This window comes from Neopelma chrysocephalum, unplaced genomic scaffold, assembly GCF_003984885.1.
Source record: "Neopelma chrysocephalum unplaced genomic scaffold, ASM398488v2 Primary Assembly neopelma1_97, whole genome shotgun sequence".
Taxonomy (NCBI): domain Eukaryota; kingdom Metazoa; phylum Chordata; class Aves; order Passeriformes; family Pipridae; genus Neopelma; species Neopelma chrysocephalum.
The window spans coordinates 3,436,126-3,460,876 of record NW_020897760.1 but is presented as its reverse complement, the minus strand read 5'-3'; the positions used below and the strand labels follow the sequence as shown (position 1 = coordinate 3,460,876).

General features: G+C 36.1%; 1 protein-coding gene across 1 annotated transcript; it reads right to left on the bottom strand.

The window, feature by feature from the left end:
• Window positions 1–16: 16 nt before the first annotated feature.
• Window positions 17–24,072, bottom strand: MSH4 (mutS homolog 4). Its single transcript, XM_027694195.1, has 20 exons — window positions 23,820–24,072; window positions 22,575–22,739; window positions 21,606–21,769; window positions 18,883–18,993; window positions 18,015–18,130; window positions 17,224–17,397; window positions 14,988–15,160; window positions 14,159–14,226; window positions 12,072–12,146; window positions 11,569–11,633; window positions 10,832–11,001; window positions 9,866–10,002; window positions 9,310–9,413; window positions 8,362–8,486; window positions 6,084–6,284; window positions 4,768–4,886; window positions 4,125–4,253; window positions 2,484–2,658; window positions 1,164–1,252; window positions 17–826 (listed from the first exon to the last, which is right to left on the bottom strand). Exons 1-20 carry the CDS (start codon window positions 24,070–24,072, stop codon window positions 641–643), a joined length of 2,799 nt encoding a protein of 932 aa, XP_027549996.1. The 3' UTR covers window positions 17–640.
• Window positions 24,073–24,751: the final 679 nt, after the last annotated feature.

Here is a 24,751-nt window from a genome sequence, read left to right as displayed (position 1 = left end):
AAAAATCAAGGAAGAATGATATTCAACTTTATTGATTTCCTGTTACTCACTTTCTAAACAAAAACTGATCAACAGTGTCAATACCACAGTAATTTACTGTTACTGTTACAAAAATGCTCTGGTTGCCCAATTCTCAAGGGGCAGCAGACCTGGACTGCCTATATTACATTAGATTACACACAATGACTCAGGAGTTAGAACCCTCCTTGACTAGAGAACAACAGGATTTCTGGATGCATGTCAACAGTGCAAGTAGAGCTTGCCCATGCAGGACAAGTGGACCATCTCTTTCAAAGTGCTTTTTCTTAGGCAAGATCTTTTGTATCAGATGTAAAAACTGTAGTAACAGATTTATCATCCATAAAACACTATATATTATATAACTTTTTTGGTCTCTGAAATAACTAAAATTATATAATTTACTGTCAAAAAGAATTGTGTTCCTCATAGAAGTAAATGCTTTTATTCCAAGTATGTTTTGCGGAAAAAACCCAAAAAGGATATGGTCTTCCACTAGTGAGTATAATATAGACTAAGAATTAAAAATTTAAAACCATGTGAAGTGTTTTCTAACACTACGGGGGGAAAACCAGAATCATCTTGCAGTTGTAAAAATTAGAGCAATGGCCTTTGTCACACGTTACTGTTGCTCATCATTTTTTCCAGGTGCAGGGCAACTGGCTTCATACTTTTTCTTCAGGCCTTTCAAATATATACGCAAACTGTCAGGGTCCAACCGAGAGTTTCTGGCAGTCTGAACCAATCTCATTGCTAAATGGTACACAGCTCTCTGTTTCATCATCTCAGGAGTGCTCTTCTGCCTGTGCTGCTCTTAAAAATATACATGCATTAAAATATGAAATAAATTATGTTCTATTATTAAAATACTAATATTAGCTATTTTCCAGCCTATTTTAGATCTCCCAATTCTGAGTTTGTATACAAACATTGTATCCAATACAGTTTTACCCTGACAGCTGTCTTCTATTGTCACCTAACAGTGACCTTCAGTATAACCTTTTATAACTGGTTCCAGAAATATAAATTTTAATGAAATCTATCTTCTATAGGCAGTGCTTATCCTGTATCCTTTCAGAAACTGAAAATATATTTGAGTTTTATAAAAACTGTGAATTACAGCATTACAATCTTCTACTACATACCAAAATTTGTTTTGCAATATGATTTGTGATTTCCTTTGCATCCAAAATTACAGATGATGGTAGGGAGGAAACTTCTGCAGCTTTTAGTCCTAAACATATAAAACATGAGTCAGGATTTTTGATGTAATTTTTATTTCTACCTTCCACATTATATCTTCCAGGATTAACTTAGCCTATTTTTTTAAAGGGTGAAGATTTAAATTTTATTAAAATAATTTTGGTACATTTTTTTCTTAGTGTCCTTTTTTTTGTTGTTGTTAGTAACAATATGGTTTTGAGAGTTCATCATGGCTAGGTGGTGTTAACAGCTTTCTTAGTTTAGTCTTTTAATTTGGCAGGCCAGAAAATACTGAGGTTATGCTAATTGCACTCTCCATTAAATCCACACATCCAGTGAATATGGATGTCATGTTCCAATTTCTACTTTGTTGACAATAGCCAAACTTCCAGATACTCAGGGTAAGAAATAGATGTAAAGTATTTTTTGTGCCCTAACACGATTTTTTAACTTTTTCCTTTGCCTGTGCCCCTGAATGTTCTGAGGAAAGCCTGAGGCTCATTGGGTGCTTTAACACTGTAGGGTTAAAAATGAAAAAGGGTCATGAAGAGCCCTTGCACTCTTTCTTAGAATGCAACTTTGCTCAAATAAGCTAAAGCCAAGACACCAACACAGAGCTTCTAAAGGTCTCCTCTTCTCTGAGAATATTCTCCAAACATACAATTCTTCTGAGTTAGTGGTCGTGTAGCACCTAAAATTGAGCCTGTGCTGCCAAAGGTAAACAAACTTATTCTGAAATTAAAATTAAGAAATGTTTTAAGTCCAGGTAATTGAAGCTTGACTGGAATAATTTCTAGTCTTCTGTTACCACTAGCTTGCAAAAGTCATGTGTAGATAATTTCCTATTGATTAAATGTTACCTAAATCAAGGATTCAACATCAGAATCTAGTATTTGGAAACATACAGATTTCTGTAAATCTTTAAAACATGTAGCTATGCCTTACTGTCACTCACTCCTTTATTGACCCATAATCCAATAGTGGCTCAACTCATTCAGACACACATGAATCAAGTAGCTACTGACATTAGTAAAATGTTTTTTTCACTACGAAATTACTTGTAAAGTCTTCATACTTCCCGGAACTACTATCTTACTACATGGTTACTTAGAACACACAAGTATTTGGAACACACTATAGATCTGCAGATCTTTGTATCTCTTTTTGATAGAGAGAGATACAAGCTCAGCAGAAACTGTCATCAGAAAAGTACTCTTCCATGCGTAATAAATGAAACAGTATTCCATAGCAGAATCCATTACCATAGTTCTTTTCCTCTGTGTATCCTTTAGAAAGTGTGTAAGTGTAAGCAATTTTCTCCTTATTCCCAGCACTGCTTCTCACATGTTGCACTTCAAAATGGTAATTTTCCACATTGGGATACAAAGCATCCATATGACACAGTTCCAGGAAATGTGTAGCAAACAGTGTAAATGCCTAAATAAGGAAATAAGAAAGAAAAATTATTTCGGAAATAATCCTGAAATAAATTACAATAAATAAGAAACATTATCTCACAGATGTCCAGGTCTTCCTCCAAACCACTGAAAAGCTATCTTCAAATTACTAAAGCAAATTAAAATCTTTAAGTGATGAGTTCTACCATTGGCAAGTATATCTTTTCCAACTGGGGATTCTCTTGCTCCTTTCTCAACAGGAGGAAAACAACAACAGAAGCAAAAGGAAACCCATTATGCTTACAAAATCTGACTAGTGTTAATTTGAATGATTGTCAAATGGTTGCTTAATACTCTCAAGGAATGCTTTATCAAAAGTACAAGTGACAGAAAATATCTGAGCTTTTCAAACCAAAAAGCCCACAAAGTACTCTGAATAAACTTTGAGGAAAAACAAACATCTGCACACTTACTTCAAAAAGCTAACAGCAACCTGAGCTTGATCACATAACTAGTAATACTAGAGGTGAAACTTTCAACCCATCTAAAACCATATTCCCCTTTTTTAAAGCCTTTAACCTCTGTGATCAGTTCAGAAGTTGTGTACTTTGAAAGGTAACCACTAGGTGAAGAGGTTCACCTTTAACACTGAAGCATAAAGCTGTACTAAACAAAACTAAAGAGAGTGGGTTATTCTCTTTCTTGACAAAAATTCAAGCTTCCCAGCAAGTTGGAAAGATGTGGTGACACAGTGTACTGGTTTTGGATGGACTAGTGTTAGTTTTCTTCATAGAAACTTGTGCTGGGCTATGTTTTGGACCAAGACAGTGCTGGTAACACAGCCAGGTTTTAGGTCCTGCTGAGCAGCACTTGCATAGCACCGAGGGCTGTTCTGCTCCTCACCCTGCCCTGCCAGTGAGCAGGCTGGGGGTGCTCGAGGAGCTGGGAGGGGACACGGCTAGGATGGCTGACCCCAGCTGACCCCAGGGGTATCTCAGAGCATCCAACACTGCAATAAAAACTGCAAAGGAGGAGGAGAAGGGACGGACATTCAGAGTTATGGTAACAGTCGTGTAACGAAGCCCTGCTTTGCTGGAAATGGCCGAGCACCTGCCTGCCCATAGGAAGTACTGAATGAGTTTCTTATTTTGCTTGTGCATGTAGCTGTCCTTTACCTACTGAAATGTCTTTACCTCAGCCCACAAGTTTTTGCACTTTTACCCTTCTGATCTCCCCCCCATTCCACCGTGGGGGATTGAGTGAGCAGCTGGGTTGTGTTTAGCTGCCTGCTGGGGTTAAACCACACCAACCAGTGAACAGAAGTGCAGCTTATATCAGCACTTTTCCTCTATCATCACAATTCTTATTATTCACCCATTATGAAAAATATCATATTTAGGCAAGAAATCTCTACAAAACTGATGTTAAATTATGAGAAAATACTATATTTACTTTCAGGATGACAACATAATTCTAAGGTTTAAATTTCTTTCAAAACAGAATTACCTTTAAATTCAACAGATATTCACAGGTAGCATAACAAATGCCAATACCTTCTTCAGCACTGGTACCTCTGCCAAGTTCATCAATTATGATGAGTGATTTATCATTAGCATTTTGTATGATGTATGTTATCTAGGAAAATATTCAATGTGTTATCATTCCCATAAAGGCATTTTTAAAAAATAGGAAAATTTTGTGTTATTCAGATGAAACCACAGAAATTTTAAAAAATCTCATCAAATACACAACTTTTACCTTTTCAAAGCTTTCAAACAGCTGTCAATTCTGATCAAGCAAATACTACAGCACTCTTTCTCTTTTCCATTGAACATACCACTTTCCTTCAAAATTATATCAGTTTGGGAGAGGGAATTGAGAGGACTTAGGCCCCTACAAATAATCATTTAAGGTTTAAGCAAAACTAAAACTGTTGAAACTGCTATCAAACAGAGCACTGACTCTTACATTGTAGTATCTTTTAATTTAAGATATGCCTGGTTTTCTGTGGTTTATTATCAAAGAGATGAAGGCTGTATTTTGGACTACTTTTCAAAGTATGCTATTTCAGTAGAAATATACTAGTATAATTTCTATTAGTTTAACAGTAAAAATGGGCCTTTGACCCTGGATTAGCTATGTTCAATACCTCTTTCATTTCCTTCATGAATGTTGATGCATTTGTTTCTATATCATCATCCATACCTATTCTGGTAAAAATCTGCTCTGCAATTCGAAAAGAACAATACTCTGCTGGTACATAAGAACCTACAAAGCAAGTAAAATGTAAGTTTCTTTTCTTGGTGTGATATTTGCCTGAATATGTCAGAGGGGAAAAAAAATAATTTTACACTTGGTTTTTATGCACAGTAGAGAATGCACCTTACCTGATAAAGTTTCATAAGATTATGTTCTACCATGACTTTATAAGAAAAAAATTATTATATAGATACAATAATTAAAGAAGCATATTAAAAAACCTTTAAGAAATCATATGCCTGAAGCTTGTGTCAGTTTAAAGGTATGAAAAAGTGAGAATAAATACTAGGATTAATTTACATTTCTGTAACCACTGATTTACTAATCACAAGAAATCTTAGTTTCTCAAACCCAAGGTTATATTGCCTTTATCAGACTTCGAGGCCTATTAGTTTTACCAAACAGAAAATAACAAGAAATCTGCAAAGATACTTTATAGTCTCCTTTATTCATATTAAACTCCTGTTTTTGAGGGCAATTCCTCAAGAACTTGAAATTTTTGGGGACTGAACCCACAAACACATGATGGATAACTTTTTTTCTCCACTACTAAGTAATTTCATTCTAGTAGAGTTAGAATCAGCCTATTAAGGTCTTTGTCCAGTGCCATCAGACTTAGCTTTAAGAAAAAGGTCACGAGGAATTCCTGAATATAGGGATGAGTCTTAGTTAGATTTAGTTGGTTTACTTTTATAATCTTAGTAACAGAACCTTGCAGTATTCATTACTACTTTTATTTGAAATAGTTGCTTATTTATCTATTAATTATACTTGTCTGGAAACATGTTTCTCTACATAACTGAGGTATGCTCAAGGTCATCTCTTCCTTTTGGAAGACTAACACACCTATGTCTGACCAGAATACTTCAAGGACACTTAGTATCAATCTAGTGTAAGGTGCTGGATTGAGTTACGGTGGTCCAAAGAATTAAGACCATACAGCTGTGCTTCTCTAAAGATAGACTGGGGAGCCTTCCAGGTACACAGAGGGGCCCCGTAAGTTTCCAGTGGCAGATGCAAAACCTGTAGTTTACTCTGTCAGCAACACAAGAGCTGGTAGGAGCAAACAGACTACTAATTACCTGTTACTATTTCATTTAGATAAAATGTTATTCTAGAAGCCAAATCATTCAACTTTATAAAAATTTTTAGCCAGAAAAAAAAATGTGCTGCAAAAGATTACTAATATTGTACACTCTCACTCACCAATCTGTGCCATAATTTGGCAGAGTGCAATCTGTTTTAGGTATGTTGATTTTCCACTCATATTTGGTCCTGTAATAATGACAAAATTGTTGCCCTCTGTCAGATACGTGTTGTTAGCCACAGGTTTTTCCATAGCTATCTTTTCAAGAATGGGATGCCATCCCTGCTTGATTGCTAAAGTATCCGTAAATTCTGGACGAACTAAAAGAGAAAAAAAGATATAAGACACTGTGGAGTTAGTATGAAAACCCTTACATTATTGAACTAGTATGTTCTTAAATAAAGTTAATTGTTGCAAGAGCCGAAGTCAAACTCTGTGGTTTTGATGTCCCAGTTTTTACTTTCCTGTAGTGAGCAAGACCAACATGCAGGAAGAATTGTCAACCACTTTCAGGTATACATTCTGACTGCCATGCAAGTCTTCATGATTTATTACTACAAAAAGAAACCGATAACTAAAACTTCATTTCTAAATTAACATTTTATGTTTGTGTTCTCTAGTGAGTAGGGTTGCACTCCAGTAATAAAGAAAAATACAAAGAACTAAAGTAGTTATTTTTATACTGCTGCAAGCATATAAAGTACAGGGGTTGTGGACTCACTCCTGCGTATGTATCTTATATATGCATGGGAAACAAGGAAGTAGTATTCCTTCTAGTTTTATGTTACCATATTACAAAGATCCATTTGACGATGCAAGGCTGGACATGAACCCACAATGTGCACTTGCAGCTCAGAAAGTCAACTGTATTCTGGGTTGCATCAAAAGCATCATGGGCAGCAGGTGCCGGGGAGGATTCTGCCCTCTGTCCCGTTCAAGTGAGACTCCACCTGCAGTGCTGCCTCCAGCTCTGGGGTCCCCAGCACAGGAAGGACATCAACCTGTTGGGAGTGAGTCCAGAGGAGGCCACCAAGATGGTTAGAGGGCTGGAGCACCACAGCTATGAGGAAAGGCTAAGAGAATTGGGATTGTTCAGCCTGAAGAAGGCAAGGCTTTGGGGAAGACCTTACTGTGGCCTTTTCAGTACCTGAAGGGGACCTACAAGAAAGCTGGAGAGAGACTTTTGACAAGGGCATGTAGTGATAGGACAAGGGGGAATGGCTTCAAACTGAAAGATATTGGAAAGAAATACTTCCATGTGAGGGTAGTGAGGCACTATCACAGGTTGCTCAGAAAAGCTGTGGATGCCCAGTCCCCAGAAGTCTTCACGGCCAGTCTGGATGGGCCCTGAGCAACCTGATCTAATGGGTGACATCCCTGTCCATGGCAGGGGATTGGAATGAGATGATCTTTAAGGTCCGTTCCAGTCCAAATCATTCTATGATTTAATAATTTAGATGAGAAAGTCAAGCGGCAAAGGGACTGAAAGATACAAGTGACAGTCCATTTCTTTTGGTGGGCACACACTCGTGCCTGGCTACACAAACTGCAGTTGCAGATTTACTGGAGACACTGAATGGCTTTGGTATTATGATTATTGCTGAAGAAAACTTGTGCTCTGATTCACTTGTTGGGAAAAGGTTGTGATGCCTCAAGCATATCAGTTACTGTTAATTTACAGATCAGTTCACATGCTGTGGCTGATATATCAGCACGTAAACGTTCACAGTCCCTACTGTGAAGTAAACAGATTCTGCCTATGGACTGGAGGTTACACAGCAGCATCAGTAAAGATAAGTTAATACGAATCCTGAGATGGCTTCTGGACCTGATTTACACCATCTTGTGCTGTAGGTAAGTATCTCAAGCCAGCAGTAAAAGAAGACAATGTGGTCATTTATATACTGCAGAACTGGACTAGGGAAGCAGGATGAACAACACGCAAGTGAGCACTTAATTCTGGATTCCTCAGAAGGCTCTACTTCCAAAAATGTCTAAAAGTGTTAAGACATTGAAGGAGAGAAACAAAGGTAGACATATATTTTGTTTTATGGTATAAACTCAGCGATGACCTGCTCATATTATCTTGCTACCTTTAGAACAGAAAGAAGTGTAAACTCAGAATGTTCACAGACTTCATGCTTTCCAACAAAATATACTTAAACTGGCTATCTTGAGAAGACTGACTGTAAACGCTTTCAGCAGCTACCTGGAAGAATTTATTTTCAATGAACAGAAACAGAAAGAACATCAGCACAAAATGGAGACAGACCAGAGACACTCAACTAAAGACTACTGAGACTCACAAAAAGAAACAGAACCAGACCAAACAGCCCGATTATTCTCCAACAGAAGGCTCTTTATCTGGCCCATAACAGAATGAAGGGAGGAACTTACCATAATCAGAAAGAGTGCAGGCATGGGCAAACGAAAGCAGCATATCCAGCATAGACACAATGTCAGACAGCTTGTACAGGCAATGAATATGTTCATAGATCTCATGCAGTAGTTTACACACTATTCTGAAATAAGACACTGATTTAGCTGTTGCATGGCACATACTGTCACTTTATCCAACTTACAGAAATAAGGGAGTTATGATCTTTGTACTGCATACATTAGGACAGAAAGTCACTCATAAAACGCAGTCTCATGTGCCAGATGCGAGCACATGTGTAAATTTCTTTGAAGTAAACTAAAATCTTATACCATCATCTCAGATCCCATCCTGCTATCAGACACAAGACACATACCTCAAATACCAACAGCTCATATGAAAGCTTCACAAAGAGAATGAACTAAAAATATAGCTATGGTATCAAGCATGTTTTATTAACATGGGAAATGCGACTAATTCCTGTAGACCTTCATGTTAATAAAAACTTACAGGGCTGCTAGAAGGAATTTCCATTTAACTGACAGGCAACATTACACTTTAGTAAGTCTTCTGAATCAGACAGCAGAGCAACATAACATGCAGCAAGGACAAGATACAGCAATAGACAGTTCCACTGCAAATACAAGGAATTGATTGGAAGTAATGATTCTGCATTATTAATGCAAAATTGATGCATTCATTGTGCCATTTTGTGTAGATAATTCACCCATAAAAATTAATATGATGACCAACGTTATTAATAAATGCCTATATATCTGCAATCATCTTTAATACAATACACACTTTGGGTTTTTTTGTCTCAGAACATACACATGAATAGTGCTGCTTTGGACTATTTCTGTAACTAGATATAACAGAAAGACAGCTTTAAAAAAACCTGTAATTAGTTGTTAATCGGAGAAAATAAAAGTAGTTAGCAAATATTAAGTAGTTTTAACAGGACTTACAAGTAGGTCATGTGATATATTTCTCTCAGGGACTCCTGACATCTTTCATTCATTTTTATTAAATCTGCTGAAGTGAAGCTATATGTATTTTTCATTTTAGTGATCTATGGGGAATTGAAACCAACAATAAGAACTTGCCTTATTATCAGAGAGAAAAACAGTTCCTAAAAAAACAAATTGGGAACGGTATGGGGGGTAAAAAAGGAGAAAGAACAACACCTGGTTTCATTTTTACCATATAATTTTTTTTACCATAAATTTTTATTAAAAATTCATTTCAGATAACAGTTATCAGCAAGATATATAACTTCATATTTACACATAACATAATCGCATGTAATTGCACATTTCTGACTATAACTGGAACTGACTATTAACTATAACTCAAAATAGGGTAGTTATAGAAACATACCAATTAAACCTTCATTTACTTCTAGCTATCTTCACTGAAATGATTTTGCTTGTTACAGTCTAGTGTGTACTTTATTAATATATATTATATATTTTACATAAAGTATACAGATATATTATGAAAAAACATATCTTGTACAGATACCTTTGTAAATTCTGAGGGAAGCTGGCCATTGGGTAATATTGAACAATCAGCATTCATCTGGATAAAAAATCCACGAGCAGAGCTGAAACTTGTTTTCATTGGTAGGTTGTACTTTTCTGCAAGTTGCGTTATCATACCTACAAAGAAAGATTTAACCCACGTTATATACTTTCATGTACATACACACACTTGTGTTGGTACAAAGATGGATACTGTTAATGGAAGGTTTCAGAAGTAAAAAACAGTAGCATCTGTATTTTTCACTGTGTGTGAATGTAGGATTAGAAGGAAATAGGAAGTTCACAACAAATGACAGGTGCTAAAGTTTCTGATGCTCTTTTAGTTTTCCAATTATAGACTAAACTAAGATGGTCCCTTAGCTAGAAATCAACATTTTATACTAAAAAAAGGAAATCAATTTCAAAAGATATTTTTTTTCTTCTATTTTGACTTAAACAGGAAAGTTACTATAACACAATAACACACATCATGCTAAAATTCCTTTTGTTTTTATTTTCCAGCTCTTAATATAGCTAAAAGGTAGTCCACAGAGAAATCAAGACTGCTTAAAATATAAAGAACCGAGAACTCAGATATTTGAAATGAAGAAGCTGAACCAAAGATTTACAGGTTTTATGTAGAATGCTTTAGGTGGAATAATTCTGTTACATTACTTCAGACTTTTTGTACTTTTACAGGATAAGGGGCAACAGAGCTTTCAATACAGGAATCACAATATAATTGTTCAACTTCATTAAAATACAATTGAGTTTTTATCTATAAACGGAGCATCTCAGTAAGTATCTCAAAAGAACTTCAATAGCTTATCAATGATAATCAATTTATACTAACACAAATACTTTTTACATCTGCAAAAGTCATAGCACATATGATTACACAGCTTCTATATGCCAGCTGCAATGTACTTTGAACTCCAAAAAACCAAAAATTTTACTTTCTAAATACCTGCTATGTCATCAACGATTTCTGTGTATGTTCTACGAGCTACGTCAAGAAATTCATTGATGTTAGGCTTAACAGCATAGCACTTCTGGGTCCTCATACTCAGACATCCTTTTGTATATCTTGTATCATCGTTAATTACAGTTGTAATCTTTTCAAGTATGATTCCAAATCTGCAATATTAATTGTATCACTAATTAGATAGATAATACGTGATGATTTTTACTTGCAATATCATCCTCCAACTACAAATAGTATTGCAAATAATAGTATTACAAATAAGTGAAGCTAATTATCTACTATTAAAACGAAACACTACATTTCATTTCTATTTTCACCTCAGAATGAAGCATGACTATACCTAAGTCTGACCAAAGATACTATTCACACCTCTGGGAGATATAATCTTCCAGAGATACAAATTATTTCTCAAATATACAAGCAAGAGTTGATTTTTGCATTATTATGGGGACTCTAGGAAACCACTACTTGTTTTTTCTGAATTATTTCTAATGGAGCTCAGTTCATCATCAGTTGCAGTATCATAGCTAGCTCCTTTACTTTTTTCCCTGTATTTGTTAGTTGAAAATTGGAGTTTCTGACCATTAAAATCAGATTTTAGGCAAAAGAATTGAGCTGTACCTGTAACTACAGATAAACAAAGATGCAACACCTTTAACCTTACAGGCACTTTTAAGATGAGTTTCTAACATACTAGCTCAAGTATTACGATTAAATACCTTGTATCTTCAAGAGAATTGTAATAAGCCTTTAGCAGCTGCGTGTTACAGCTTCTTAAAGCAGCCTGTTGAAGATTAAAATATGAACATGAACAGTTACTTCTTTTTGTAGACTTTTTAAAGTACTGAAAGTTCTTGGATTCACTTATCAGTGAGGCTTATCAGCAGTTGCTAAGTACTTTGTGGAATCTGAGCAGGAGTTTCAGTTAAATGTTTGTTATAACATCAATTATTCAGATAATGGTAGGAATCCTGCTCTTCAGAGTATCAGCCTCAAATGTGTATTTTCAACTGGCTTAAGAATCAATAGACTGTTGGAAGTATTGTGTTCTGCAAAATACATGTATTTTTTTTTTACTTTATCGGTCCCTTCCAACTTAAGATAATCTATTCTATATTCTATGAAAATTGACAAACTGCACTTCATAAAACTAAGGACAAAATGGTCTGTACTTTACTAAAAAAAAAAAAAAGAAAAAAAAAAAGAAGAGGACAAAGCTTACTTTCAGAGGCTCCACAAGTTCTAAAGTATGCTTCAGGTAGATTAAATTGGTTATTTTTGATTCAGCCGTTTTAACCTGTTGAAAAATTTTCCAAGTATTTGAGGCATTTGTATGTCTGACTGTTTAAAAAAGTACTTAAGAACTAGTAGAACTCATATTCTTAACTCTAACCGGTTTATAAGTTTAATGAAAATTCCTAAAATGCTTCATAAGCTCACTTTGACAAGTTAGTAAGTGCACAAATAAATGTTCACCTAAAACATTGAGGTGGTCCTCATTTCTACCAAAAGTTGGATGCTGAACCAACTTCTAAGGATCTTTCATGATCGAGACAAGAGGGTCTTTAAGGAAATCTGTGTTGGGTTTATTTTGTCCAGATACCTTTTATTTGCTTATATATGTAAACTTTGTAAGAAGAAGTATTTGATTTCACCAGTGATGTAATTTTTCAAGTAACACATCTCAGCAAGATTGTCAACTGACAGTCCTCCCTAGGATGAGAGAAGGCTCATGTTGAACAGATCGCTCACACTTCAGTAACTGAAACTCTAGGCTTTTCAGATGTGCACCTCTTCTGTTAACTGGTGGGAGGCTTACAATGAAAATTTTTATGGAGAATAGGAATGAGACACACTGAATGGGTTAACCTAGCGTTTGATAAAAGAAACTGAATTAGCACTTGAATGAACACATCTGTTCATTCATGTGTGGATAGTGAGCTCTGCTATGTTGGAACCAGTCAACAGTGAAAACACTGCAGTAAAAGGTTTGGTGTACATGGCCCTGAGCACACATAAAAGCATCCAGTCTGACAGTTTTAGTCATACAAATGATCTCTCATTCACGTTACAGATGTCTACAAGGAAAGGTGGGAGCAATAAACATTCTGGGTTTTGCATATGTCATTAAAGAGATTTATCTGCATTTATTATAGTCCTGCTGGAGTCTGTACCTGATTTCTTTAACTAGCATTAGACAAGTCCTTTATCTAAGCAGGAAAGTCAGCATGTGAGAAGACACTGAGAGGTGAGAGAGTTGTATATATCTATGATGCTGGCCTACAGATATAAACACAAGGAAGCATAAGCCTCAAAAGCACTGGCAGAAATATCCTACTCAAGTACAGTAGGCAAACATAACTTATAATGCATTGGTTACAACATGCTTAGCAGAAAAAAGTTGAGGTTCAGTTATCTCAAGCTCAATGTGGTTAACTGTTATGTCTAGTCTGAACCAAGATCCAGTAGTGTGCCACATATACTTACTCTATTTTGGTATTTGTATTACATCTGTTTTAATGTACAGAGTGATATATAAGGCAAGGTCTGATGGAAAAAAAAAATCTTGCTTTGAAAGGTAACAGTCACTAGGACTGTAAATCACCATGCACTTCTTCCACTGATGCTGATGTGAAGAAAATTCTTCTCTCTCATCTGAGTACTGTCAAATAGGATGTACATTTATAAAGAATAAAGGTGGGAAGTGATGAAAAAGTAAACATTTTTGGAAGTATACTTGCATAAATTAAGATGAATATAATATTGATGCAAATATGAATTTTTCTAACATTCTGCTACAAGAATCATCTACTGCTGTAAACTGAGAGACAAACTTAATCTGTGATAACATTATTCCATGTCTTTTTAAGATGCAGCTTTTTTTTCTAATGTATTATGTATATTTGAGACCCCTGGTGGCCTAGTGGTTAGCGTGCAGGACTTTCACTGCTGCGACCACGGGTTCAAGTCCCCGGTCTCCTGGCCTGATGGAGGTCGTTAGCCCTGTGTGGCCATCCATCTATGAGAAGGACACTAAACAAACCTACGTCCTGAGGACCTCACTGCCATTGTCCAAGCTTGCTTGGCCCCGGCAGATGAACCTTAGGATTAAAGGGTGGGCTCAGTTCAGCGCAGGCTGTGTCTCACCTAAAAAATCCATTGCGCAGGCTGGAAAGGTAAAAAGACCTTTCCCCAAATCTTCGTTCGCGAAGATGGGCCATTATTATTATGTATATTTATAGATATCACATTTATATATTGCATGTTATAACCAGATAATTGATTGTCAAGGTGTATTTTGAAACATACTGTATCCTGCTTTGGAATTTGTACCAAAACTGAAAGCAGTTGTTCTGTATCCAGAAATTTTGAGATAACTGTAAAACAAAAGTAAACACATCAGAAATTGAACTGAAATGGTAATAAAATCTATTTTTTTAATGCACACAATTATTTAGTGATACTAATGCTAATCTTTTTCTTACATGCTATCTTCATCGATTATTTACAGGGTAAAAACTAGGTTAAAAATAGCTGCTATCTAAATTATTTTGTCATAATTACATTTACTATACCTAAGCATGTAGTGATCATTATATAAGTAGACATTTGTCAATTCAGAAATATTCTTTTTCTTAGACTGATTCATATTTCACAGATTAAGATTACATGATCCAGCTTCAGGTGGGCTAATTCATACTCTGGCATTGTATTTTACGTTTTTCTGGATCCCTATGTTTTATGAAGCAACAGGAAAAAAATATGTATACACAAGTATTACTTCAGCAGTGTCTTTATATGTTTAATGTGTAATTTATGTATACTTGTATACATCAAACATAGTGCATACCTAGCCACAGAGGTAGAGACAAACTCCAATTCTTCGAAAAAGCTATGGGCTCACTGACTTCTACACAACTCATCAGAGAAATTCACTTTTCTTAGCAAAATACTTGAGAAAAATATCACATCTGTGATATTATAGATTATTTCAAAAAATTAAGTGTCCACTATGCCACCCAACAAAGCATTAAAAAAATACTTTTCAAACATATTGAGTCACATTACACTCTTTCCCATATTAGAAAAAATGTTTAACAAGAAATATAATATTAGGTATTAAAAAATAAACTACTACCTGCTTGAAGACCAAAAAAGAGCTCCTCATCCTGGAGTAATTCCTGAACACAATCCAGTCTCATGTTAATTGTTTCAGCATCAACTAGAGGTTCCAGGATATTGGACCTAAGTCTTCGACTTCCACCAGGAGTTTTAGTGTAATTTAGGATGCCAAAAAGTGTGTGAGCATTCCTTTGAAAATAAAATGGATTTGAAGAATACACCCGTCAAAGAAAGAGATGGTAAATGTCAAGTGACATTTTCAGGTAAGAGTATCCTATAAATTTGAGGCATGTTTTTGGGATGCTCAGCATCTTCCTGTTTGCCAAATATATTATATGAACTACAGCAGTTTAGCAAGTCAGATAACTTAATGTAGTTTAATATAATATTAGCCCTCAATTATATAATTTTCCAAAGTCTAGAAATACATTTCTACTTAGTATTTTCCTCGTTTTTTGTAGTAGTATTCCATTGCTACTGCAGTGGTGCAGTTCACATTTTTCCTCTCAGTTAAACTAATTAAAAATGAATGAACCAATCCTACAAAAGGAGACAAATTATAATCAGAGATCAAATACTAATCAGAACATTTTCATAGAAATACATTCCTGAAAATAATTTAAAATACTTAGAAGTCCAAAAGATAAAAAATCTTTGATTTTATTTTTTGAAGAACTGATTTACAGTCAATACAGGAGCTAAATAACATGTTTATGATTTATAAATATTATTTCATGTGTATTGCTTTTACATGTTACATATCCCAGGGTTTCATACTTAAGGGTGATTGTACCTTTCTAGAATAAGCCACCTATAATATCTACATCTAGCACATGGCCAAACAGTTTTAGAAAGATGAAACCTTCAATGCTGTTGACTGGAAGAAGGCCAATGAAAACACTGGGGCCACATTAACATACTGATTTAAACCAGAACCTGAATAGGAAGAAATCTGATACAAATTTACAAAACAAACACCATGAGATAGATAGATAGACAGATAGAGCAGAAACTCCTGAAATACCACAACATAAAAGAAAAAGGTAACAGCCAAGATAATAAAAAAAAAGGGGAAATTCAAAACCAGTTTTATTCAGGGCATATTTACCATAAGATGCAACTCATGAAAACACTTAAGGGGAACTCTACATTTGAGATAGTATCCACAGTGACTACCTTTAAGCAACTGAGGACTTATTTCCCTGTACAGTAAATGAAGAGAGACAAGCTCCAGATTTAAGACTGGCACAAAAACTTGATTTAGATGTTTCTAGTGTGTGCCTGTACTATTAACTTTTACCTGTTAATATCTGATACAAAGATATCTAACCAGGCTTCACCGTAAGATCTATGTAATGGAAATAGCTATGTGTGGCTGATTCACACTTGCCACTATATCAGCAAAAATTCTGCACCAATAATGCTAAACAGCTTTCAGAAAAATATTGCTCCAAAGATACCTTCCAGTCTAAGACTTCTGTGTTTCTACTACATCTCCCCAGGGGGAAAGCTCCTATGAATAATACTTCGAGAGTGAGGAATCTTCAGGTTTCCCTTTTTATATCAGGGTGGTTAAGTGAACATCTAAACAGAGGTGGATCTCAGAACCTGACAGCCAGCAAAATGCAAGTTCCAAGTACTTCTCTTGCTAACCAGAAGTGTAACAGCCTGGAGATGATAAGCCTTGAAGTTTCTTCTCCCTAGAGGGCATGTAACTCCTGAGGAAGGAAATCCTCCAAGTATTGATCTCATTGTAGAGAACTACCATACAATCAAGTGCCACATTGCACATTACCATTGTTGTAGAAATTAATCTCTTTGCCACTATTAGAGCTAAAGGAAAACAAAACAACCTTTCAAGCCTGAAGCGTTTATCTTGTGTAAAATAAGTAAAGCACAGGCATTTTAATACAACATAAGAAACTTCTTGCAGAAATGTTGCCTCTTTCATTTCACAATCTATGAAATTTTGCAGAAACATAAATTTCAAGTCTGAATAAAATATACACATCAGTGTAAAGATGACTATGCATCATCTCTTTCCACAGTTCACTTGTAGGATTTCCTATGCTAGAAATTTTGTGCTGAATTGTAATGTATTTCTCTGTCCAAATATGTTTTTAAATGCTCTGAATGGTATGTAAATACTTTCATACAGAAATAAATATAATTGTCAGCTCTTTGACACAAGTGTCAAGGAAACTTAGTGAAATACAACTTTATAAAAGCATAACTTGCAAAAATATTCTTACCGAGAATCTCTGTTATTAATTATCAGTTCAAGATTTTGTGCTGATGATGAATCTATCATAGCTGTTTTCTCACTCCCCTGGAAACGCACCTTGAGTGATTTAGGAGCATAAACGGAATTTTGAATAAATTCAACATATTTTAGCAAAGCTGAAGCAGCTGCAAGACAGTAATACCTAGGAAAGAAACAATCTTTAATGAATGTTGAATAGTGCTATTGAAATATCACAAAAGTCATGCACAACAGAAATAACATTCACACTTCTGCTTGACAACTACTGGGATTAATAGCACTGAAAAAGCAGTATATTTCAAACATGCATTAACACATGTCCAGTGAACATATATTCTTTCAAATCAAATATCCATGAATGTTTGAGCCTCTGTACACCCTACACTATATAGCCGGTATTGTGAACATAACATATTTCAGTAGTTATATGTGACTTTAAGACCCTGGTCACCAAGTATCACTACCTAAAATTGTTGATACAAGGAAAACATTTGCTGAGGCCAGAAAGAAAGGCAATCATAGCTCTCCAAATTTATCTCTAAGGGAAGAATGAAAAGGACAAAGTGGAAAGCTGTGGAAACTCAAAAAATCACGCAACTCTACAACAGGCTTTCTATTAAGGTTTCTAGATATACCAGAAACACCAGATGGCAAAATAGAAGGACAGCTCTGCTATGATTTTCTAACTTTTGCAACAAGACACAGGCTCATGCAGTGAGAATGTAAAAAGTTGTTAAAAACTTATCTGGATACAGTATGCTTTTCCTTATTTAAACATACTTTGATTGAACCTCCATGAAAACGGTGCTAAATTCAGATGCACACAATTGTTCTATGTATTCCAAACCCTTTGTTTCATTGAAGTATTTTCTTTGGACAGTTGTAAAAGTCACATTCTGTGAAGATGGGGATGAAAGCAAATAGTTTTAAAAGTTACATCAGACAGACTTCTCTATTTTTCCAGTGATATGTATTCTAAGAAATCTATCAACTGACTCTGCAATCTGTCTTCTCACAAGTATTCACTCGAGCTCACTTGCAGAGGCAGGTCAGTGTAACTCAATGCAGATACACCAGTGATTTATGAGCAAAAGGGAGGAGAGAGGTTAGAAGTAGAAGAGGACTCAAGAGGCCATCAGCTCTGTAGGCATGAAGCAATTCAGGTAGTAATTACTACAGGTAATTTTAAAGGTTCTGAGGCTTTAAAACTCATAAATTACATATACTAGGGTCATCTCACAGGCTTTTACCCTGCCAGTGCTCTTTTTCCAATTCAGTGATACATCAGCCCCATTGAATTATCACGTTGAGAGAAGAAGGGAGAAGCAAAAGAAAATCCTGGATTTTTGTTTAATTTCTGAATCTTTCCTAGGTTCAGTATTACTCAAATCACCCAATGCCACAAATTCAAAACTTTCAGCTTTAATCAGTAATATACTTGTGTCTTTAACTGTCAGGATTAGAAGTAGCAGTGTGGGAGCTGCATTTTGATTATTCTTTGCCATGGTAAAATTAGACCCAAAAATCAAAGAAAACAAAATCTGTCTGCATTTAACATTTTAAAAGTTGTCCAAAACTCTCAAATCAACAATCATATAAAAATGACCAACAAAAACCCTAAAACATGGAATGAAATTTAAGATCTCACCTTGAAATGCTCTGTAATCAGACTGAACAGTTTTGTTGTGTTCCCTGCATCACAAGCAGTGTTTGACATTATTATTTCTAATGGTGTTAAAATCTTGAGTTTAGTAATAACCTGAACAAAAAATATCAAACCATAAATAATCTAAAATATTTTAGACAATAAAGAACCAGCAATAATGAATTACAGAACCTTAATATTTTAAAATCAGTTCCAGTCTTGCAATTGAAGACCAAATTTTCTGCTAACTTCTACACTAATGAGTCAAATTCATATGTATCTATATATACATAAAACTAAATTTAAAAAAGAAGCCAAACAAACAAAAACTAGAGCTTATCCCCCATTATTTAAACAGAGAATCATATCTGCCATTGAAGCAAGAAATAAATATCCAAAACTATAATCCATGGCTATGATGGGAGGATGACTTATTTCAAGAGATGGCAGCTTTCTGGGCTTGCAGCTGAAAGGTTAATGGTGCTCTGGAAGATGAAGCAATGCAACAGGTCTGAATGCTATTACTCTTTCGATTGAGACTCCTTTTAGATTTTGTTCTAACCTCCTCTTGTAACACTGATATCAGTCTTAATATGTGCATATTTAAACCAGCTTTATGTTATACACACCTCCTGTAGGGATTTAAAGTAGATTACGTGCTCTTCTATTTTTTACTATGTAAGACAGGACAAACATAATTATGCATTTATGTTCACATACACCAGCATACACAAATTCTCAAGGGAGAAATATGAAAAAACCGACTATGTTTTAAGTGCTTAGAAGTTAAGATCTGAAAGAAGGGACAGATGATGTCCCAATGGAAAGGTGAACAAGCATAAAAAATACACAAAATATATCATCTAAGGGTATTCGGGGTGGGAGAGCTGTCACTGCCCTTCATGTCTCCTAGTTATTGGGAAGTTTATTTTCAGAGATGTAACAGTTAAAACAAATATTGAAGAATTTAAAGAATACAAGAAAACTTTACTGAATTAATTTGCAGAACATTCAAAAATAAAAGGGTGGACAAGAAAGAGAAAATACAGCTGGATACCAATCACTAGCAAAACATGGATTCTGACAGTGTAAGAAAACAGCTGATCAGCAGATAGACATCACTAAAGTGTGTCAGTATTGTTAAAGGTGTTATTGTAGTATGCTATCAATTAGTATTGATAGTATTGTTAAACATGTTAGAGATTGAGGCAAGAAATTAGGCTGTGTAGTGCATTTGGGAAAAAGCAGTTTACAGCAGCATCTCTTTTTTTTTGACTGGATGGTGAATACAGTACCAGATATGTTCACAGAATGGAGAACTCAGTAATCTAAATGAAAAATTAAGTACATATCTCTACAAATAAAAATGCCAGCTTTTACAATGGTAAGACAGGACAACAGTGAACAATCTGGCCATGGCCTGACAGGTTGTTATAGAAGATAACTTACCAAGAAGAGAGTCATGTTATCAGAGTTTAAAGAGAAGGTATGAAAGACTTCTGAGAAGTAATTGTATTTTATCATTAAATTCAAGACAAAACCAAAAGTAGAGGGGTGGGGAAAGAGTTTGGGCAGCTAAAATACTTCTCAGTTTGAAAAAGATAAATTTCATGGACAATAACACAGTTCTTAACCCTGAGAGAGTAGAACAGGGGAGACTCTAGACTACAAACATAGGTACTGCTTGCTAAAAAGAAAAACCTTTTACTCTTCGAAGTAACTGCAATTGTTATGAAATCATTAGTAAAATTAGAAAACAATTTCCACAAAAATAATCTGACATTTCCTTGCAGAATTCTAGTCTTATTCTTTTGATTAGAAGATTTTTCCTACTAACAAGCAAATAAATTTTTCTTATTTAAACCTCTAAATGAATTGTTATTTAAGTTGCCACATGATCATCTGAATGTCTACATTTTCTCAAGCAATCTCATTTTCAAGGCACACATAATTTTGATTTTTAGTACTGTGCATTACAGCAGTATTTCTGTAGCTGCCATGTTCGATATGTAGCTATGTGTGTTAAGAGCTGGATAAGCCTTAACAGCAGTAATGATAAAAAAAAAATAACATTATAAAACATCTGTTTTAGTAAATAGATTTGATGGTTGTTTATATCCTGAGTCATAGCTATTTACTCTCCTAAGTAAGTTTTTGTTTCTTTGAATATTGCAAAGATGCTACAAGCCACATTATTTTCTAGCATGTGTAACTACAACAAAAACATTACATTAGATGTTTCATTAATGCTCTTGCAAAAACCACAGAGACTACTCTCCAAATTAATGTAGAATATGCAGTGCTGGTAAGCAGAACACTTGGCAGTAAATTGAGTGAATTTCATCTCAAACTGAGAAGGAATATTTCTGCAACCAAAGCCAGCCCTGTAATTACCACACACACACATTTATGCAGTTCAGTTCTCAGAGTTCTTTTGCCTGATGAAAAATATTTTCAAGTTCTACTACCATACATTGCCCAATGCTCTTCAAAGGAAGGTGTCTCACTCCCATATACAAGTGTATTTTGCAAAAACATTCTCTCCTCTCTAAAACTGAGGCACAGTAAAGAAAACAGCAGCCCTTTCAACACTGCCCATTTTCTAGAACTTGTTACCTTCAACCTTCATTTTTGAGAAATCTCTTCCACAAGCTAGATATTTAATTTCCCTTTAGTCATAAGCTTTTTTCAAGAAAGTAAGTCACAATAATTAGACTATAAAATACCTTGGCATAAGTTGTATTGTCTGCAAATTGTGATAATATCATCTCAGGATTTTTTAAGTCAATACTGGCCATTCCAACTTCACCTCTGGCAAGGCCTCTTCCTTCTACTACAGCTACAATAACCGATGCCACACTATGAGCAGAGACTGCAGATGAGGATGTAACTGTAAAACAGTCGCATATATTCAGTTACAGTCAATACAGATCAATGCAAGGTTGATCAAGGAGCATCACAAACAATAGAGCAAGAATAAACAAATACAGACACAGGTAGGCTTCAGGAACACTGAAGACTGAACTCATAATCATTAGTCAGACTGTGAAATAACTCACTTTAAATCCCACTACTTTTGCACAGCACACAGATACACTTAACATGGCACAAGGCATCGTTATCCTGCAATACAACTTTGTTCATACAAAGCACTGCAAAATGTACCCCCAATCAGCTACTGTGTAAGTGTTCTGAAGAACTAGTGTTCTACACCTCTGAAGATGCCAACATAAAATGCATAAAACTTGCATCAAGAAATTTGAGAATTATATTGTATGTGATGTCCAATGCATTACAAGCCTAAAAAGATGCCCCAATTAAAGATTTGCATGAATTTGGGCTCTTCAGTTTAGTGACCTCATGTCAACTGACATGTCCACACATATAATTAAATTTTGGACAATTTGAAAAAAGTCTGAATTCTAACTACATTGATAATTCATACACAAATGCAAAGCAAGTGACAAGAGGATGCAATATCAAAACACCTCCTCAGTATCTAAAGTAGTATTTTCCTGTTGGTGTACTGTTCATTGCCAGCATCCTCTGTAGTACAAAACACAGTCTGTGTTGTGTTTTAAAATTTATTTCAATGTATTTCAGTATCTTAACACACCAAAAAATTAAACTGTATTTAACAAAATAACATAAGAAATGTAAGTAGGATTATTTCCTGTAAGAACTGTTAGTCTTACCGGAATATCCCATAAGAGGGGTATGGCTTCTGCAAACAGATCTACTGGAAGAGAGGGGTGTTTTTCCAATACATGTGCTATTCAGGCCTCGCACAGAAGAAGAACTTGTGAGATTCAATGTGTTAGCATTTTCTACACAAGAACTTTTGTCCCCAAAATATGATTCTGAGGGAGGGAGAAAGAAGCGAGTTACGAAAAAAGACACAACAAGTTTTTATTCAGAAAATAATATACAAATATACAGCTTACTAAACTTCATTTTTCTTAGTAGAAATATCACAGCAAAATGGCATTCTATAAAAGCTCTCCAGAGTACAAAATGAAATAAAAAAATCAGACTGTTTTGAAAACAAGCTTGCATTAATATGATTATTTTCTACAAGGGAATTACTTGCAGAGGCAATAAAAAACAAGTTATGCCCTATTGAACAAACATAACAAGTAAGTTATACTCTATTGAAATTAGCATTCTAATTTGAGGATTTTGGTTTTGTTTAGGATTCCTCAGTAATCATGTACATTATCCAAAACCATTTTTTCTTACTTTCCAATTTATGCATAATGGAGATATATATACTTCAGAATGCATTTCAGCAAATGTTAAAATAATTTCTAATTATTTTCATAGTTTTTCTCCACTAAAAAAAATTCAACTTTAAGTTTTTTTTCTGCCTGCCAAGATACAGACTTTGATAGTAGTACCAAGTCCTATGACCGATCTACTGATGCACATATCTTCCTTATGCAGTTGTTGAGGTGTCTCGTCCTCGGGGAGCAGCAGTCTGGTGTTAAAAGCAGCTTTATGTAAAGTATGGCAAATAGCTGCGCTGCATTGTAGGACCATAACGTTCTTACCACACATCACGGATGACAAGCACTTAAAACTACTTCAAAGGCCAAGAAAAAAACCCCAAAACAACACAAAACCAAAACCCACCAACTGAACGTGGTTCAAGTCTCTCCTGCGAAGCAAATACTGTGCAGCAATTCAAACCAGTTTATTGATCCCACCAGGGAACCCAGATACTACTATCCAAAGAAAGTAACAGAGATTTATTTACAGAAGTGCTAACGAATTCCATCGTTCTGGCAAGCTAAATGAAAAACAAGTCCCTAGGATGGTGGGTTGCTGCTGCCCCCTCTCAGTAAGCACCGCTTGTAACAGCTCTTGCGGAACCAGACCCTACCACAGGGGGCAGGAGGATAAAGAAAGAGATCGAGACCCGTGGAGAGACGACACCGCACCTCCTCTATCGGAAACCGCCGGCTTCGCCCCGCTGCGCCCGGGAGCGAGGCCTTCCCCGCTGGAGCTGCCCGGCCGCGCCCCCCCGCCTGAGGAGCCGCCGGTGCTGTCCGAGCTGTGCGGCGTCTGCAGCAGCCCCAGGGTGTAGCGGGGCGTCCGCTCCGCCCGCCCGACCGCGCCCGGCGTGGAGAAGCCGCGGCTCGGGCAGGACTCCGAGGTGGCCGACGAGGCCCCGCGCCCGCCCGCGCCCGCCATGGGCGACCCCTCAGCAGCGGCCCCGCCCCGCGCCCCGAATGGCGGCACCGGGAGCCGCCGGCGCCGCCCCTGCCCGGAACGGCGGCACCGAGACCCGCCGGCTCGGGATGGGCGCCCGGCCGGGTTAAAGAAAGGAAGTTATCGAGGTGCAGCTATAAATGATACAGCAGTAAACAGAGCTGCTGGCCGTGCAACGGGCTTCATTATAAATAGGCAAGGACCAGAGGAATGCGAGGAAAGTGCCTGCTATGCTCTTTACAGCAGAAGTACTGCATTTAAACATAATTTGTCCTGCATTAATTCTTCACCATTCAAACTGTTTCAGCGGGAGCTTCACGGATGTTTGCCTCCTGCTCAAGAGTTTTGGTACAAAAAGATCCCCATAATAACCATAAAGCTTGTTTACCTGTGCAATTGCCTTATATGCTTCTAGGCATGTTTCAGAACACTAACACTGCTTTGTATACTAGCATGTAATATACACCACTAAAACTGTTTCAATTAACATTTTCACTAGGCACTATTCTGTCTCTGGCATTTAATACACCTGCATTATAAAACACTCCAAATTGAAGCCAGCCACAACTCCTTGTGGACAAATGCAGTTTGATGACTATTCAGCTTCACAACAGCAACTCCATCAGCTGCAGCTCCTCAGTTGGCATCTGAAAGATATTGC

Coding starts and splice junctions, on each gene's coding strand:
- MSH4 (XM_027694195.1), bottom strand. CDS start 24,072: ATGGCGGGCGCGGGCGGGCGCGGGGCCTCGTCGGCCACCTCGGAGTCC. Junction 22,740..23,819: donor GGCGGTTTCCGATAGAGGAG/GTGCGGTGTCGT, acceptor TCCCTCCCTCAG/AATCATATTTTGGGGACAAA. Junction 827..1,163: donor ATATTGCAAAACAAATTTTG/GTATGTAGTAGA, acceptor TTTTAAGAGCAG/CACAGGCAGAAGAGCACTCC.